The sequence below is a fragment of the Alternaria rosae genome (genome assembly GCF_020736505.1).
Source record: "Alternaria rosae strain MPI-PUGE-AT-0040 chromosome Unknown BKA58scaffold_6, whole genome shotgun sequence".
In the NCBI taxonomy this organism is placed as follows: domain Eukaryota; kingdom Fungi; phylum Ascomycota; class Dothideomycetes; order Pleosporales; family Pleosporaceae; genus Alternaria; species Alternaria rosae.
The window spans coordinates 725,990-743,956 of NW_025763575.1; the positions used below are offsets into that span (position 1 = coordinate 725,990).

General features: G+C 52.7%; 6 protein-coding genes across 6 annotated transcripts; 3 read left to right on the forward strand and 3 right to left on the reverse strand.

Moving 5' to 3' along the window:
• Positions 1-496: 496 nt before the first annotated feature.
• On the reverse strand, positions 497-3,831 carry BKA58DRAFT_386431 (uncharacterized protein). Its single transcript, XM_046170462.1, has 3 exons — positions 1,309-3,831; positions 1,079-1,242; positions 497-993 (listed from the first exon to the last, which is right to left on the reverse strand). The coding sequence occupies exons 1-3, from the start codon at positions 3,661-3,663 to the stop codon at positions 984-986; spliced, it is 2,529 nt and encodes an 842-aa protein (XP_046024087.1). The 5' UTR covers positions 3,664-3,831; the 3' UTR covers positions 497-983.
• Positions 3,832-4,362: 531 nt separating this feature from the next.
• BKA58DRAFT_189654 (uncharacterized protein) lies at positions 4,363-6,813 on the forward strand. The gene is made up of 3 exons (XM_046165583.1): positions 4,363-5,021; positions 5,106-5,241; positions 5,299-6,813. The coding sequence occupies exons 1-3, from the start codon at positions 4,495-4,497 to the stop codon at positions 6,724-6,726; spliced, it is 2,091 nt and encodes a 696-aa protein (XP_046024088.1). The 5' UTR covers positions 4,363-4,494; the 3' UTR covers positions 6,727-6,813.
• A 1,699-nt stretch (positions 6,814-8,512) lies between these two features.
• BKA58DRAFT_386439 (uncharacterized protein) lies at positions 8,513-9,204 on the reverse strand (the record flags this gene model as incomplete). Its single annotated transcript, XM_046170463.1, has 1 exon — positions 8,513-9,204. A coding segment is annotated over exon 1 (283 nt), but the record flags the coding sequence as incomplete, so codon positions are not given.
• Positions 9,205-11,272: 2,068 nt separating this feature from the next.
• On the reverse strand, positions 11,273-13,557 carry BKA58DRAFT_386441 (Asx homology domain-containing protein). The gene is made up of 3 exons (XM_046170464.1): positions 13,104-13,557; positions 12,106-12,850; positions 11,273-12,047 (listed from the first exon to the last, which is right to left on the reverse strand). Exons 1-3 carry the CDS (start codon positions 13,118-13,120, stop codon positions 11,715-11,717), a joined length of 1,095 nt encoding a protein of 364 aa, XP_046024090.1. The 5' UTR covers positions 13,121-13,557; the 3' UTR covers positions 11,273-11,714.
• Positions 13,558-13,663: 106 nt separating this feature from the next.
• Positions 13,664-14,926, forward strand: BKA58DRAFT_386444 (Longin-like domain-containing protein). Its single transcript, XM_046170465.1, has 5 exons — positions 13,664-13,828; positions 13,879-13,913; positions 13,970-14,079; positions 14,149-14,554; positions 14,613-14,926. The coding sequence occupies exons 1-5, from the start codon at positions 13,795-13,797 to the stop codon at positions 14,673-14,675; spliced, it is 648 nt and encodes a 215-aa protein (XP_046024091.1). The 5' UTR covers positions 13,664-13,794; the 3' UTR covers positions 14,676-14,926.
• Positions 14,927-15,934: 1,008 nt separating this feature from the next.
• On the forward strand, positions 15,935-16,684 carry BKA58DRAFT_440645 (Alpha/beta hydrolase fold-1; the record flags this gene model as incomplete). Its single annotated transcript, XM_046173765.1, has 1 exon — positions 15,935-16,684. The coding sequence occupies one exon, from the start codon at positions 15,935-15,937 to the stop codon at positions 16,682-16,684; it is 750 nt and encodes a 249-aa protein (XP_046024092.1).
• Positions 16,685-17,967: the final 1,283 nt, after the last annotated feature.

A 17,967-nucleotide genomic window follows, 5' to 3' on the forward strand; every position in this document is an offset into this window, starting at 1 on the left:
GCAGTCTCTTGATATTCTAGCCTCTCTGTCATAGTAGAAGCCGCTGAAAAGCAAGTGATTGGCGATCTGGTAGCGGATCACTTGGTTGAATCCCTGTGCAAGTTGTTAGCGCATGCAGACTGGGTTCATGATACCGAAGTGTATCTTACTAGAAACTGCACGAGCAGCCGAGGCTTCCTGAACTGAAACCGCGTGTACATAATGGACGATGATGTCGTGGAAAATGTCTTCTGGGAGTTGCAGCAGTGCGCTCTCAGATGCCATGATCTCGGGATGACGGGTCAATGTCGATCGAGTGACTGTGATGCAGTAGTTGAGTATCGGAAGGTGAGGTACAGTTGAGAGTTAGAGAGCTTTCGCAGTAGTCCAGGTAGAACTAGGAGAAAGAGGTGAGGTAGAGGAGATCCGGCGAGCATTGACTGTGTTTCCGCAAGCAGCAAGAACTGCATGTGAAAGCATTATAGCAGCCCATTGCAAAGGTAAGAAGAGTGACTTGAAGTGAATTGATTTGGCGGTTCAGTGACTATGAGTGCACCTTCCCCATCAACTTGTGCGTCATCACCCCGAGCGTACCATCCGTGCGCAGTACCCAGTAAATCCCATAACTCCATTCTATGAAGCTGTAGGGTAAACGTAGCGCACGGGAACCTGTCAATCTCCCGCTGTCAATACACGACTCATTAAGAGTAACGGACACATAGAGCCCTTTCGATTTTGAAGTGCATGGTGATATGATAACTAGACGGGTATATTCATACCCAAGACAGCTGTCCGTAGACAAATACGCTGCCAACTCCAGACACCATGCCAGTAAACAAAGGATGACAGCTAACCCATAACCCTATGATGTTACACCTTCCCCTCCGTGGGGCAAAGAATATCATACCATACCATACTCCAGCATCAACGCCAGCGCCTGTCGAGCCCAAGCCCATCCGATGGGTATCCGAATCCGTACCCATATCGACCGCTCGCCCGCCCGCTCAAGCCGACCTATTAAACCCACTAAGTACTCCATCCCCTCAACAAACATTAATATCGCAAGTCGGACCCGTAAACAGAAAAGGGTTGAACCTACCGATTACCGCGGCGTCCTGGCAGTGGAGGCGGAACCAACGGGTTGCCATATGCATCTGTGCCCAGCGCTGTGCGACAGTCTGGACAGTACCATTTGGCGCGACGAGATGGTATGTCGTCTTCGGTCATGTCCATGCATGGGAGATGAAACCACTCCTTATCGCACTGTGGGATGTTATCAGTCTCGGTTCGACAGTAAAGTTAGTTGTTGTTCAAGGGGTTTGGACTTACGTTATTATCACACGATATCATTTGCCCGTAACTAACGTCGTCGCAGATACAGTATCGGGGCTCGTTGGGATCGATGTCGTCGGCTTGTTCGGCCTCCTCTTCGGCCTTCTTCTTCCTCTTGTTTTTGCTACCTTGCGCACGTTTGACGTTTGTGACTGTCTTTTGGCCGTCTTCCGCATTCGTGACTTCACCCTTTGGAGGAGGCTTCCGGCGGCTACTAGTGCGCGTAGGCGGTGGCGGTGGTGCAGGTACTGTGAGCGTGGTTGCGGGTTGGCTAAAGACACTATGACGACGGGTTTCGCGAGTTATCCTACCTTCTTCGTTGGGCTTGGGCTCTTCGCTTTGCGCCTTGGGTGTAGGGACATGACCGCGTGCAGAGCGAGGACGTAGTGTTGGTGCTGCAGGTGTCTCTGGGCGGGGCTCAGGCACTGGTGTAGGGGTCTTTGAGGACTTCGTAAGCGGGAGGGTGGTCACTGGCGGAGTGGGAGCTTTCGGAGCAACGGATTCGCGTTTGGGCCTAGTCGAAGCTGCTGTTGGTGCTGGGACCGAAGCTGGAGGAGTTGGGGCTTTAATAGGTACTGGTGATTGCTGAGCTTGTGGCATAACAGGCGATTCCTCTGGCGGTACTGGCGATGTTGTAATGGGTGTGAGCTCAGGACTTGCCTCTTTCGAAATGGCCTTGTTGACTTTCGGTGTGCTCGGACCTGCTGGCGCAAGCGGCACTTGTACAGTATTCCCATTCGTCGAAGGCTTTGCGGGCTCTAGAATTGGTATGGGGGAGTGTGCTGCTGGCGAGGGCACAACCGAGGCCGTCCGATCACGAGGGGTGGATACGGTCGAGTTGGGGGTCGGTATCGGGGAGGCGACCGAGCTTGGTGCTGGAGCAATGAGCTGCAGACGTGCGCGCTTAGGTTCTGGCGGCCTTGACGCGCTGTCTTGAGTTGCTACCGACGCTTCTCTGGTGGTCTCGATGGCGCCGTCGGTGGTGGGTGGAGGAGAAGCATCGCGCTTCCGCTTATTCGATAGTCTGACCGGGGTTCTCTTCTTTTGATTCGCAGTTGCCGCAACACTGGAGCTGAAGTTGAGTTCCGTGAGCTCCTTGGCTGCTTCTCTAATCTTCTCGGAAGCACCAATGAGCTCTTGTGCGTCGTGCATAGCTTTTTGGCGCTGTGACATGCGATCGAGCTTCCGGCCTTCTTTTGTCGCGACAGGCTTGAGGCGGATGCTAACTGGACCGGATTCTTCTTTGGAATCTTCCTCCACAGACTCGATTGGCGGGGGTGGATTTGCTGCCTGCGGGCCATGCGGTGCCAAAAGCCCCAGGCCAGAAGCTGTCATAATCTGTTGCAACGTCTCGGGCTCCTCGTCCAGGAAGTGCTCGCCTGTCGCTTCGCAGCGGGCCTTCTCCCTTTCGTAATCTGCCTCTGTACGATGCTTCTTCTCAAGCTCACGGATCATCATAGTCTGACTAGGAGTCCATACAGCGTTCTTCTTCATCTGCTTGCGCAGGACGGCCATTTCGTATTCGGTCAACTTCTTCCAGGGTGCCCACTTGCTACCGGGTTTCGCGTCGGCTGGTGGTGGAGCCAATTGTGCGAGCGCATTACTGGTAGATATACCAGCGATAGAGCTGTGCACGTTGGTACCGAGTACGCCAGCAGCGCGCGACCTGCCCCCAGTTGCTCTTGAATGCCTGTCCCGGTTGTCCTTGCGCTTCCTATGTGATGCCACATCGATGCCTGAACCACCATCTGAGTCTGACGAGTATGTTGCACCGCGGCGCCCACGTCCTCGTGGCAGAGGAACGGCAGTCTTCCTGTGCCTGTCTCGGGGTCGTGAGGTGTTGGCGCCATGCCGGCCGCCATCGAAGGTCAGGCGCAGATGGGCGGGGCGTATGTAGTCGCGGTTTACGGGTCGGTGGGCGCTCGGAGAGACTGGCGGGGGCGTAGGGTCGCGTGAGGGCGGTTGGGGTTGGGCCTGGAGTTTCCTCTTGATAACCGATGAGCGCTGGCAGTGGCGCACCGTGACCTCATATAGCCGCGACGCTTCCGTATATGCAAACTCTCTCTGATTGATGGCCTTTTGAAGATGCTGGGCGATTTGCTTGCGTAGTAATACCGGATCGGGGCGCTCTTGCTCGGGGAGGGCGGGCAGCTTGCCATACTGGACCGTCAGCTCGTGGACCTGCTGGACGGCGTCCGAGTAGGTCGAATCGAGGTCGGCAATCAGCGTCAACGAGCGCACCAAGTCGGACGGAAAGAATTCGGTATAGTCGAGGAAGTCATTCACCGTCGTCTGGGCGTCCGGATTGGGGGCGGGTTGGGCCATTTCTGGCGCATCGTCGGCTTCAGACATGGCGCATCGCGGGGAGGCAGAGTAGATGGAGGCTTGCGACGCACGCGTCAGACTCTCCAGCCACGCGTCAACTAGATTATTGAGGAGAATCAGCGCGATTGTGAGGGCGCGAGTTGCGATATGCGCTGACGGCGATAGGGCGGCTGATGGGAGCTGGTCGCAGTGAGGTTCGCGGAGGGAGTTCGTGCTAGCCGCTTTGGTCGCGCCTCTCGTCGATCTCTCAGGAACGCCCATGCGCTTGCGAGTTTGCCCAGGTGCCGGCACGCAGCTCCCGCATCGCCCCGCAACACCTCATCTGTGCGTTAGCAGCTGTATTGTCTTTCACTTCTCGTGCGTTATTTCAGAGTAGCCAGAACATGTGTCGTACTGACTTTACTCCTGGGAAGGCTTTGCATCTCCACCTACCCCTGAATCTCTCCCCACATGACGACCCAGTGTGCCATCAAATAAGCAACTTTCGGCACATGTAAACCAGATGCATCACAATTATTCGCTGCTCTAAGTCGGTATGTACATTCTACGGGTAGTATGAAATGCACTTCTCGTGATAGTGCACATTGGAGCATCCATGGATATGTTACACCATGCGCCTTCCGTTCACACACATCTCCTTTGCAAAGACCATTGTCAGATTAAGCCAAACTCTCTTTCCAGTTCTCATGTCGCGTGACTCATTTTTCTGTTTTCTGTCTCTCAGAAGTCTGGGTGAGGCTCTCGCTTACCGCGCCTGCCGTTTGCTCCTCCCTCATCCGTCTGTCCAGGCGCGATCCCCGCATATATCTTCCCTCGCGCTGTCTCTCGCAAACAACTCCCATTCGTCAAACACCCACCATGGCTTCAGGACGGCTTCAGCGTCTCCGGAGGTTCGTTCAAACAGACGTTGATGCTATTCCTGACCGCCCTGTCTCTCCTCAATCTGAGCCCAACCCCGAACCCAAACCTGACCATGCCAGCTACAACGACTCCACTGGTGGTGTATCGCTCGAAAACACCCCTCCAAACCCGCCTGCTAGCAAACAGATTCCAGCCAGTAACGTTGATACGCGCATAAAGACACCGCCTGACGTCGAGAACACCGAGCGCCGCTTCGTCTGGGTCAAAGACGCCAATAGCTCATTCAACCCAAACCTGGACTCGATGCGACTCTCCACCGCCACAGCTCCAGCTCCTCGAACCGATGCCGCTGGTCTTCCCGTTACCGATCTGCAACGTGGGGACCTAGCCTCACCTCGCCATCACTTCACTGCTATCCAGGCACTTTCAAAGTACCCCTACAAGTACTGCGATAAGAGTCATATGCAAGACATTGCATCTGCCTTCTTCGATCAAGGAAAATTTTGGCAGCGAGAGTGGGACCTGTAAGTTCACCTCATATGATTACCCTAAAGAAGGATATCACCGCATTGCGAAGACTATCACCAATCACTTGCTAATCTCACCAGGTATTACGTCTGGGACATCGAAGAGACCTCCAAACCTTTTGTACTCGTTTGTGAGAGTCAAGTTCAAGCCTTGCTTGGTGAGATCAACAAGCACCTCAATCTCTCTTTGAGGATTAGCGACCAGCAGCGTGAGGAGGTAACATTGCCCGCTCATACGTACTGCCTGAAGTTCTAGACTAACTGTCATCTTCAGGGTCTACTTGTGCAATTCCCTGATCATCCTCGCTGCTTGCCTCGATACCTTGGACGCTCACACTCGCGCGAAGACGTCGATAGCATGGCCGAGAACGCGCCCAATGAACATTTCCGCGCGGCAGGCGAGCCTTTACATCCACCGCTCGGAGTACCTACTCTGGAAGATTTCAAGCAACTGATGGAGAACCTGGCTGAAACACAGAAGGCGAAGAACAAGGCAACCAAAGCAAAGAAGCAGCAAGAGCGACTAGGCAAGAACAAGTCAATGACCGACCAATTCAAACGTGCGTCAAGGTATCTTGGTCTCCGCGATTCCATTCAGGATCCATCTTCGTCCACCTTGTCTCCGGCAGTCGATCCATCCCAGCCAGCTCCATTCCCTTTCGATCAGTCTGTCGTCTTCGTATGCGTCGACATAGAGTCGTACGAGAGAGCCCATCACAAGATCACCGAAGTTGGTGTTGCTACCCTTGATACCCGTGACCTGGTTAGTGTTCCGCCTGGCGTGGATGGCACGGCCTGGAGAGAGAAGATTCGTGCCCGTCACTTTCGCATCAAGGAACATCGCCACCTGGTCAATTCTGAGTTCGTTTCTGGACATCCAGACAGTTTCCGCTTCGGTCAGTCGACATTTATATCACTCAGAGAAGCTGCAAGTCACGTCGCGGCCTGTTTCCAAGCACCTTTCGCAGCCCAAGATGACGACGACTTCCTCAGCCACTTTGATCCTACTGAGAAGCGTAACATAATCTTCCTCGGTCATGATACCCTGGGTGACGTTCGGTACCTCCAGCAACTCGGTTACGATCCGATGAAGGTAGAGAACATCCTCGAGGCCATGGACACCGCGACCATGTACAAAGTCTGGCGTCGGGAGCAGCAGCCCACTAGTTTAGGCCGGATCATGAACGCCTTCGATGTCGCCGCATGGCATCTTCATAACGCAGGCAACGATGCTGTATACACTGTGTGGGCCATGCTAGCCATCTGCGTGAAGGAGGCTACCCTTCGCGGTTCTCCAGAGTTGGACGATCTGCGAGAGAATGAGAAGAGCGCTAAACTTCAGGCTGCTCTTGAGGATGCCGAACAGAGGGTCAAGGATGACGCGGAGAGCTGGAGCGACCATGAAGTCACAGGAGATGGCGGCGTACCTGTACCCCTTGCGTCTGTTCTCGCACCAAAGCCAACACAGCCTGCGGCGAAGGCTATTACTCAGTATGACGGTGATCCGGATTTCGGTACGGACACAGGTCGAGGTCGTGGATACCAAGCTTCGAGCGGATACCGCGATAGTGTTAGACAGGGAGCTTCTCGTGGACGGGCAAGCAGTCAGTTACAAGGAAGTAGTCGCGGTCGCGGTCGTTCAGACTCGCCCAGCGGTGCTTCTCGGCCAGAGGCTATTCCCAAGGTGGATTACCACTGGTAGGCAGGATGTTATGGTAGTGATTCGCGCACAGTGTAGGTCACTCGGATATTAAAAGTGTGGTTCTTGACAGTCATGTAGTCTTGCGATGGGGAATACGGAAGATAAGTCATTGGGAATTAATGATCTAGTCTACATCAACAGGAATCATGAATTCAATATGGAGTACATGCATCTATGTACTATCGAAGCCAAGGGAAAAAAAATAGCGCAGACAGTGTACCGCAGTCTGCTGTAAGCATACCGTCGCGATACTCAATCTGGCGAGTGGCCACCCCTCTCTGCCCGTCTTTCCACGGCTTGACCACTCTCATCGCATCCCATTCAACTCTTCTCCCCAGATCTCTTGTGCTACCTCTCCTTGGAGACAGCAACACTCTCGTTCGTCATGCCCATTCCCCTTTGGAGACAGCAGTCCCCATTTCCTTTCTAACTTTTGTACGTGCATCTCTCTTTAGGACTAGCAGCACTTTTCTTCCCAACTTCTACATGCATATCTCTCTTTGGAGATAGCATTCCTCTCTTTTTCGTTTCCTCATTCACATCTTCCTTTGTAGATAGCAGAACTCTCCTTTCCATCCTTGTTGAGCCCATCTTTCTTTGGAGGTGGCGGCACTCACTGTTTCTCCAACTTCCAAATGTACATGTCTCCCGGCTTCCTTGGTTGTAGCAGGGTCTTTTCCCTCATACATATCTCTCTTATCGTGCCCTGTCCATCTTCTTCTTCCCAATCCTCCTCGTGCTGTGAAATACCAATCGCTCGATCCACGCCATCCACGAAATCGCAAACTCAATTAGGAAATCCAACAGAACCATCATGTGTCATCACAGTGGACCCCTCCTATACCTCGCCATCAATGACGACACCCGGATTAGTGGTGTCGCACTGATTGGCATAGTCTGCTGCTCTTTCTTTCTGCTCAATACAACACCCCATCGGCACCGTCCTCCCATTCGTCTTGTGAGCGATTCTTTTCTTTTTGGGGACTGCATCGCTTCGCGTCCTCGTGTCATATACACGAGTCTCGCGTACAGCCTCGAGATCTAATCGTCTTTGCGACATCGGTCTTTGTTGCGCTCGTGGTGAACCTCTCTTCTGGGTCGGTAGCTCAGTATCTTTTGAGGTCGACACTGGCTCTGCGTCCTAGTCGATATCGTTCTCGTGCTCGTTCTCGTGCTCGTTCTCGTTATTATCACTGTCTTGGCCTGAAGCCATCACCTACTACCATTTGACTTTGACGGGCTCCTGCTGGTTCGCGATTTCGCAGGCGACTTGAAGGTCTTCTTCGCTGGCGACTTTGTCATCGACTTGACCGGAGACTTGTCCCTTCCATTCGCCGTCTTCGTATCTGTCTCTTTCTCCTCCTTCATTGGCGACGCCGACATCTTACTCAATATATTCTCGTTGAGTGATCCCACAGGCTTCCCGACATTGCGTGTGCTCTTGCGGGGGCTCGCAGTCATAGGCTTCAGTAGGCGAGACGTGCTCCTGGCTGCTTGGACAGGGGCGGGTTGTGTGGCACCAACGATACTGACTATGTTTGTTTCATCGGTATTGGCCATGATGGAATCGTTGTTTGGGTCTGCAGGCTCAGTGGATGCAGAAGCAGCCTCTGGGGCAGGATCTTCGTTCTCGGCAGGCGATGCGGCTGTACCGCTGGCTTCAGTCACCTCGTTTCCTTTACGGGACGCATCAACAACATCCTCTGCCATGCTCTCCTGCAAAGTCGGAGTCTGCTCATCACCCTGATCAACCTTAGTCCTCGGCATCTTTGATGACCGAGACGGTAGCCGTGATGACCTAGGTGGCATCTGTGAAGACCGAGGCGGCATGTCACCGTCATCTTCGGTAAATACCCGCTTTGTAGCCGGTGTCAATATGATAGCAGATTTGTCAGCGACCGTCTTCGGATTCATGTCATCCAAAGCTAGAGTCTGCTCATGGCCAAGGTCCTCCCTAGTCCTCGGAACCTGAGATGGCCTAGGTGAACCTTCTGCGTCGTCATCGATGCTGATCTTCCGCTTCGTAGCTGAAGTCAGCTCAATAGTGGGGGCGTCTGGAGTGGGGATATTGCTGGTAGCCTGAGGCGGCTGCTTGTTTGGACTCGGCGAAGGCATCTCATAGAGGTCGGCGTTGCTGTGATCGCTATCATCGACGAGGGTATCGCCAACGGGGTTTGTCTCGCCCTTGGCTGCATCTTGATGGGCAGAAGCGGATAATTCCGTACCATCTGCGCCGCCCAAGCCATATGTGAAAGTCCCTGAGTTGTCCGCGTCGCCCCCAAAAGAAGTCCGGAAGTCCTCGCCATCAGATGCGACATCATCGTCTTCCTCACCACCTTCCTCTTGTCTCGGAAGCTTTAAAGCCGGCCCACCACCGGGCGTGAGCAAATTCCCGACTTGAAGCTCTACACTCTCGCCGCTAAGCCGAAGCTTTTTGATCGGTCCGGGTGTCTCGCCCACGTCGTCAGGCTTTCGCTTTAGTGCCTTCATGCCTTCTATGTATTCCGGAAGCGCGATCGTTCTAGCGTTCCAGGCTGTGGTGAGAGCTTTGTGCTCAGGTTTGTATTCTGACTTTGGCGTTGAGGTTGTTGTGGGAGTGGTTGGATGGCCTGGTAATGCGGTGGGGAGGTGTGTTGATGGGACTGTGAGGCCGGCGACGGAGACGAGGTGGGGGTTACTATTGGTGAAATCTGCCGGTAGTAGTGCGGGCGGGTTCTTGAGTAGGGTTGTGATCGGGGAGGTCTGGGGCTCGGATGGAGCAAGCGACTTCGCCGCGGGTGCAGCCTTTCCCTTGGCTTTCGTCTCCTCGATCTCCGATTTCAGCTTCTTCACCTCAGTCTCCAGTGTCTCGCGACGAGTAACCTCATTATGAAGCTGCTCCTTGAGCTCCTCATTTTCGTCATTAAGCGTGGTCTGCACATCATCGTTGACTTGCTTCGCCTCCGCAGCGATGCCTTCCCACTCCCTGACCTGCTCTTTGAGCGCGGTGACTTCCTTGCTATGCCGTAATCGCACCTCATGGGAATCTTTCTCCATCGAAGCTGCATAGGCTCTGCCCTTCTCTTCCTCTTCTTGGGACGCTTCCAATTGCATAGTTAGAGAGGCTGCGTCTGCCTCGGCCTCTTCCTTCTCTTCTTGTACTTTTCGCACGAGTTCCTTCACCTGGTCCAAGCCAGATCCAGCAATCTTGATGTTTTGGTTCGCTGCATCCAACTGCTCCTTTGCTAAGAGGGTTTCCTGTCGCGCAGCTTCCAGCTCGGACTCCAGTGATGCCAGTTGAGGATCAACCGCCTCAACCTCTTCCAGTACTAACTGAGGCTCTTGACTCCGAGAAGCTAGTAATGAAGCGACTTCGGCTTTGGCTCGGTCGACCTCCTCTCGCATCAGCCGTAGCTGCTCATCCTTGGAAGCGGCTTCTTTCTTGGCATTTACAGCCTCTTGCCGCACGGCGCGCATTTGTTGCGCTACTTCTTCCAATTCCTCTCTCGTAGGACTTGATGAAATAGAAGAGTTGGACATCCTGTTTGAGCGTGCGGGCTTGCTTGTAGGCTGCTGAAGCTCTTTTACCCGTGCATTGCTGCGCTTCAAGTGATCAGTCTTCTCCTTGAGTGCTTGTTGTAGCTCGGCGATGAATCCTGGTGTTTGCGTAGGCTCTTCGCGCACAGGTGTCGCACTGTCTGGAACCTCGTCGGCCTCTGTAATCCGACTCGCACGATCAGACTTTGCCTTTTTCATCATTTCATATTCCTCCAAAATCTCTCTTGCATCTTGGAGCTCTTTCCGTAGTCTATCATCAGACCTAAGCTGCGCATGAAGCCAACTATGAACACGATGCTTAATAGCCCTCCATTTGAATCGGTCGACTCCTTGTGGCGCCGGTAAAGGTGGAGTCCTTACAGCATTCCAGATCCTAGCCACACCTGCAGTAGCTCCTGCAGTGAGGAGGAGGTACAATGTGTATTTGAGTGCGCGGTGTTCGGTGGCGGTATCGGCCTTGTCCATGACGGTGTAGGTGGCGGTCGCATTCTTGAACAGACTTGGTGAGACGATAGCATCAAGCTGTGCGGCTGTGTAGTTGGCGGAGGCGGAGGCGGTCACCGTCGATGTTGTATACGAAGTCTTCTTGATGGTGTTTGTCGCGGTTACTGTCGCGGTTCTGGTGACGGTCGCGTAGTTGGTACTGAGGCCTTGCATGAGACTTGAGGTCTCTGGCCCAGTATGGAAAGGGTAAGCAGACGGAAACATACTCGCTGCTTGTCACAGTGCTGGAGCATATGTCAGCGATTGTTGGGCAGGAGGGTGAACCGGGGTTTTAACTTACACTGATAGCGCGACCGGGGTTGAGGGTTTGTCGCGCAAGTGTATGCTTCGTCGGTTGCGGTGTGATTTATCTCAAATTCGGCGTCTTCGATCCTACAGTAGTTGCTGGTGGATGCTGGCGTGCATGTCGTGGTGTCGTCACAGTGAGCTGAGAATATTCGGAGTAGAGGGGTAGCAAATTCGCGACTCAATGAATACAAGGAAACAGAGGAGACTACTGTTTACACTCCCTAAATTACAATAGTGTGCGCTGATGTAACGGAAAAGTCACGTTGTAGGAGGTTTTGGTCTTTCACTGCTGCGACCAAGGGCGCAACAAAGGAACAAAGGGGAAACGGGCAATTTATAGCTGGACTCGGGCGGAAATATGGAATACAGATAATAGGTGGCTTCTACATATGCGTTTTTCAGAAATGATATCTAGGAGGGAAGACACGTACTAGATGTGGCAACTGAACCTCGGGGTTGCCCACCAAGTTCTCCCAGCTATGATGCGGTTTATGTCGCGTCCCAAAGCTTCGGATGACACCGCGCAAAGCGCGCTCATCGAAACGGAGTCTCGGTATGTGTATATCAGCATTGCCATGAATCGCGGTAGTAGACCGCGATCGCCATATGCAGCAACCTCCGAACCAGCATGCTGCGCTCTTCATTCGCCTTCGAGGCCCTCACTTGCTTTTCTGACCCCACCACGACTCCGCCTCCGCCGCTTTCCACTCATCGTACTCTCCCGCCGCACGTTCAGTTACAGCCTGCTCAGCAGCCGCCTGCCACGTCTTCCCCAAATGACCATTCTTGAGATCTTCCTGGAACTTGGCGACATCGGTGCGGAAGCAGTTATTTGCCAGCGTAAAGGCTGAAGGCCTTGTGTCTTCTGTTGCGCCAGTGCTGATCTTGGCAAGTAGAGCTTGGTGCATGGTATTATCGGGGAGCATGGAGATGAGTGTAGTCTGCTGCTCTGCGCTGAGGCTAGTCCAGGCTGGTCCTTCGAGGAGCATGTGCTGCGATTTGTGAGTTCATTGAGGTGTGGGCGGTTAGTAGATTGTGATTCTGACTTACGTAGATGTCTGCTTTGACTAGGCGGCTGGAGGAGTTGGTCGTGACGTAGACGGGATCGAAAACTTTGCTTAGTCCCTTCTTTGTCGGGGCGGCTTTGGGAGTGGGCTTATCCTCATACTCCTCAAACCGCTCTGGTGCTTTGCGGTTCCGTGAGGGGCGTAAGTTCGGTGTTGCTGCAGGCGTGGGTTTCTTCGCTGCTGCTTTCTTCGGGGCCGACTTCTTGGGCGCAGGCTTCTTAGGAGCAGGCGCCTTCTCTGTTGTAGTCGTGCCTTTTGTTGCTGAGCTTGTACTCCTGGCTGCGCGTTTGGGGGGCGGTGTACCAAATGCGTCTTCTTCGTCGTCGTCATCCACTTCTTCGCGAGCTCTCTTTGGGCTCTGTTTGGACACGCGTTTAGCACCCATGTTGGATGTCGGTACAGCAGTAGAGACAGAGGCAGGCGCCAGCGCCTGCTGAGGTAGGGGTGGAGACTCGATTGATGCCATGATGCACGAGTCGTTCTCTATTGTTGAGATGGCAGAACCTGGGACTTGGCTCGGCAGACTTGAGGGGATGAGTGAGACCTGCTCAGAAAGATATGAGGGCGGTGAAGAGACGGGTGGGGAGTCAGGGTCAGGATGATGCATCTTGGCTCGTTTGTTTGGTGTTGTTGGAGGTGGTGCAGTGGTTTGCTCTGACTTTGTTGCGGGTGGAACAGGTGTCGGTTGATGGTCGTGTGGGGAGGTGAGCCGAGTGGCGGACGAATGTCTGTAGTTGTTAATCGAAGCTGGGAGAGACGATAAATGGGTTGCCAATCCGCGTCGAGCTTTCTATTGTCGGACAGTGGATACAGGGCGAACAATAGGCTGGACCAAGCGATGGGGACGTGTGAAAAGAAAAGGATGTCGGTGCGCGAAGTGAATGTGGAGGTTTTATTGAGCAGTTGCACAATAATAGTCACGCGCTTGGCAGACAAGTCGTAAAGATGCGGCATGGGACATAGTGAAGAACAGGAACACACCTTACGGGCAACGACATTATGCCGTTCGGGCTGAACACAGAAATGTGACGTTGCACCTGAGCGAATATGTTCTCGCAAAATCCCGTGAGTGCAAGTAACTATTTGGGTAGGCTGAGATGAACGGCAGCTGGCAAAAAAACCGGTGTAGTGTCGTTTGTGTTGAGGCAGTAGCTACCGCTTTCCGCCGGGCTGATCTACCAATGGCTGGGATTGCGTTCTACTAGAAAGCTTAGGGCATCAAACGCCTTGAATCAGGGCTGAGAGCGCGTCCGCCACTCGATGCATAGAGTGAAGGTGTTGAAAGGGTACGCGAGGATAGAAGTTCGGCTCCGCATGGTGGCTGGGGCGTTGATTGAGGTTGTACCAAATGTTCCGTCACAAGGATAACGATATCAATCGAGACAGTTCCTCTGGGCTTGATATCCCAATCAGAGCGTCTGTAGAGTCATGAATGACAGTGCATTGAAGGGCCATGGCATGCTTGGTTGTTCTGTGATGGCCGTTGGCGCGTCCGTGCGCTTTCCCGCGCGACCTTTCCGCATCGTCATCTTTGCGATCTGGTATCATCAGCCCCGACACGCAGCCCCTACTACGCGACTACTCACCCTCGGGCCTGACTTTACGCTCTTGACAACATTTGGCGACGTTGTACAATCACCAGCTGTAATTCTTCGCACCCTCAACCGCCACCATGATCAAACACACCATGATATCGCGGCTCGATGGTCAGTAACTCGGCCATATTGAAGACTGCACCGTGCTTATACATGCCCAGGCCTACTCTTGACAGCCTCGGTCGATGATGAGCAGGTACAGGCGCCTCTAGAGCCATCACGTAGCTTATACATGAGACTCACAATTTCCAGAACGATGCCGAGTTCAACGAGGTTAAGGGAAAAGTAAAGCTTGTGCAGCGACGCCTAAACCGTAACGCCGAACAACAAGCAAGTATAGAGAGCGGCAGCTACACTTACCAGTATGCGCACTGCCCCTGTCTTTACGTGCAGACAAAGCATCTTCGATCACATGCTAACGCAACCACCAGCTACATAATCGAAGGCGACCTCTGCTTCCTCTGCATATGCGACCGTTCCTACCCGCGCAAACTCGCCTTCACATATCTCTCCGACCTCCAACGCGAATTCACCACCACATACCAACCGCAGCAATACCTCTCGCCCACATGCCGACCGTACGCCTTCGTCGAGTTCGATACCTTCATCCAGCGCACAAAGAAGACATACCAAGATTCGAGGGCGACACAGAATCTGGACAAGTTGAACGATGAGCTGAAGGATGTTACCAAGGTCATGACCAAGAACATTGAGGATCTGCTGTATCGAGGAGACAGTCTGGAGAGGATGGGCGATATCTCGAGTCGGTTACGGGAGGATAGTAGGAAGTACAAGAAGGCTGCCGTGCGCATCAACTGGGAGCTGTTGTTGAAGCAGGTGAGTAACAGGCAGAAGCGCGTTGTGGTAATTGACTTGGAATGCTAACATTAGACAGTATGGACCTATCGGCGGACTAGCCTTCATCATCATCGTCTTCATCTGGTGGAGATTCTTTTAGACACATGCAGTGAGTCGCTACTTTCAGCATGTACCAAGGAGGGCGTTTCTTGGCACCGTCGGCGTTAGAGGCGCATACATTGCCTAGGAACGGCGAAAGATACACAGCAATACCCAAGCTTCAGCTTTTCGTATACAATTCTGAATAAAACCCTGGTCCTACATACGATGTGAATGCTTGCGCTGTCCAGAAGACAAGGATACCCTTCCAAGCTTCAAGCTGTGATTGGCTACAAGCACATCGTGAGCACTACATACCTCGCTAATACTTCACACCATGTCTGCCCCACTCCACACTACCAATTTCGTTTTGCACCTTTTCCTTCTGCCAGTGCAGCATACTTCGACGTTGATCGCAGTGGACGACAGCGGATAGGACGTATACGGACAATATTATGCCATCGGGCAACACGACTCACACCATGTGAACACCGCACCGAACTCGGACGCACGTGCCGATATCAACACCATGACGAACCGATCAAACATGACGAGTGGAGATTGCACAAGATGAAAGAGAGGGGACTTTGAACTACGGGGATGGATTCATACTTTTGGCCGGATTCTAAGTCTCACAACAACTACCTGCTATTCTCTCCAGTAGGAAACAATGGAGCCACCTAGTGCCAATGACCCTGTGGATTCGAGGAAGTATAGGTAGAAAGACTGTCAAGATACAATGGGAAGATCGGGTCAAGAGGAATACATGCCTACTTCGAGCAAAGAGAGTGGAGATATGGCCGTATTTAGGGGGACCATATGGACGAGGCAGGCCACCGTTCCCATATCCTTCCACACCCGTGACGGCCGAGTTCCACCTAAGGTACCCGCGATACGAGTACGACTCGAAGATTACGATAAGAGATAGGGGAAGGTGAAGGGATATGAATGACTAGCTTCGGAGTTCCGGTGCCCAAGGATCCCGGGCCATAGCCTTCGTCGTGCGGAATAGCTTCATCGGGATAATTGCGCAATAAACTTCCACGTCGGGAAAATACTATGTTGCTGGGACTGCCCTTGACGAAGGAAGGCATATTCGGGGTACGCGCTAAACTTGCTAGTACTGGTCGTTGTTGCCAGCACGGCAAGCTAGGAAAAAGCTGAACACCCCGGAGCCTACATCGACCAGCTCCCTAGGACGCCTACTTTGCATGTTTTTATATTGCTGTAGCTCGCACACCTGTTCAGATTTTTCCTTGTATGAGGTGCCCGTCCATAACAATCGTCCAACCGACTCTCCCGAACACCACCATCACTACAATGACTAAACCCCAGCTGATACTCATCCCCGGCGCCTGGCACACACCCTCCGCCTTCCTCCCTCTGAACACGAAATTGAACGCTCTTGGGTACACAACGCGTGCGCGCCAACTTGCCTCCGTCGGCAGCACTGATCATCCTACTACCGATCTCTCAGCCGACATCGCAATCGTGCGCTCTATGATAGACACCGCTATCGGCGCCTCCGGTAACGACGTCGTCGTAATAGCCCACAGTTGGGGCGGCATCGTTGCCAGTAGCGCACTCGTCGGCTTCGGAAAAACCGAGCGAGAAGCTCTAGGAAAAAAGGGTGGAGTGGTGAGATGTGGATATATTGCTGCTAGCATGCTACCTGAAGGTGTCAGCCTAATGGACTCGATGAACCACACTTTTCCTCCCTGGTGCAAGATTTCCGGACCACACGTCCTCCCCCTGGACCCGTATATTTTCTACTCCGACCTTCCTCTCGACGAACAGGCGTACTGGTTTTCGCAAATCCAACCGCATTCGCTGGCGAGCGCTTATGCGAAGACGACGGGGGCGGCGTGGAAGAATATTCCGAGCAGTTATTTGGTTTGTGAGGAGGATAAGTCTATGCCGGTCATCGCGCAGGACAAGATGATTGAGGTGGTGAGGGCGGAAGGTGCGGAGGTGCAGGTGACTAGGCTGGCGTGTGGGCATAGTCCTTTTCTGAGTCGTGTGCAAGAGACGGTTCAGTGGGTTAGGAGGGTCGCTGGGGAGGACTTTTGAAGAGGTGGATCACGGGCGGGGATCGGGTTTCCAAAAAAGTCCGGTTTGGGAGCTGAGTCGTCGGATTGTGGGATCACGTCAACCTATGAAGAAGCTGAACACCCTGGAGCCTACATCGTTGTTAGGTCACCCACTTCGCATGTTTTCATCTTGATGTAGTCTGCAGGGCTGTTCGGTTTCTTTCTTGTATGAGGTGGGGTCTTCGCAGATTGCACACGCTCATTCTGCGCGGTTCTATTCGCAACTGTCCCGTACACGTCGGTCTCAACCACCAAGCCTTTGAACGAGGAGCGGATGCGGTGACCGAGACGAGAACATCAACGAATAATCCATGGAATTGGCAGGCTCTCGCCGAGATTATCGAGTAAGCCGTTTGTGGCCGCACGTCGGCGAGGGTCTGCCAATCTCGTTGATTTTATGGATTGTTAAACTACGCGATACCAAGCTTTAGGTATCGTGTAATTGGAAACTTCATAAAATCAACGAACATCAACAGTCGATCTGGATGAACCTGTTTCACGTATTGCGCACACAAAATTCCACCTCTACCATACTCTTCATACATGGAAAATGCTTGCCAACCGGCGAAAAATCCACTCGCGACATCTTTCCGTACCCGCAAAATCGAGTAACCTAACGGGCGCACATTCTTCGCAACGAACTTTCTCTCCCGATCTTATTCTACCGTACTGGAACGACTACGTGATTTATCCAACGTTATTCCATGGTTTCGGCATATTGGTGGAAAGGTGGATGAGTGGGTTATAGAAAATCAAGACTGGTCGGAATGTATAGAGAGTTAAAAAAAAATCACAACAACCCTTTTCTATTCCAGGGACATGTGCTATTGTGACGAACTAAGGGAGTTATACGATGATGACGAGTTGCGGGAATTTTCAGTGGTTTTGCAGTGCAGGGGAATTATTTGTGTAGTTTGATGCGTAGAGTCAAAAGTCAAAAACTCGATCTGCATGCACTCCAACTTTTTCCACAATCTCATTGAGCTGCGTTGTTCGGACAATGGAAATATTCTGAATCACTGGAATACTTTTGACAGTACTTGATAAGATCATAATGATGGTGATAGTTTGCGGTGTCAGGTTGAACAATACATCGCCAATCAAACGCGGGGGTCTCATCGCATCACCATTGGATCGCATGTAGAGTAGATGTGACAAGAGCTTCGCTATGTGGAGGAGGTATCTGAATCAAGGCAAAAGCTCGTGTTGATACTATGTATCTAGTGAACCTACCTGTCATCAAGCCTCGATACTCGAGTCGCG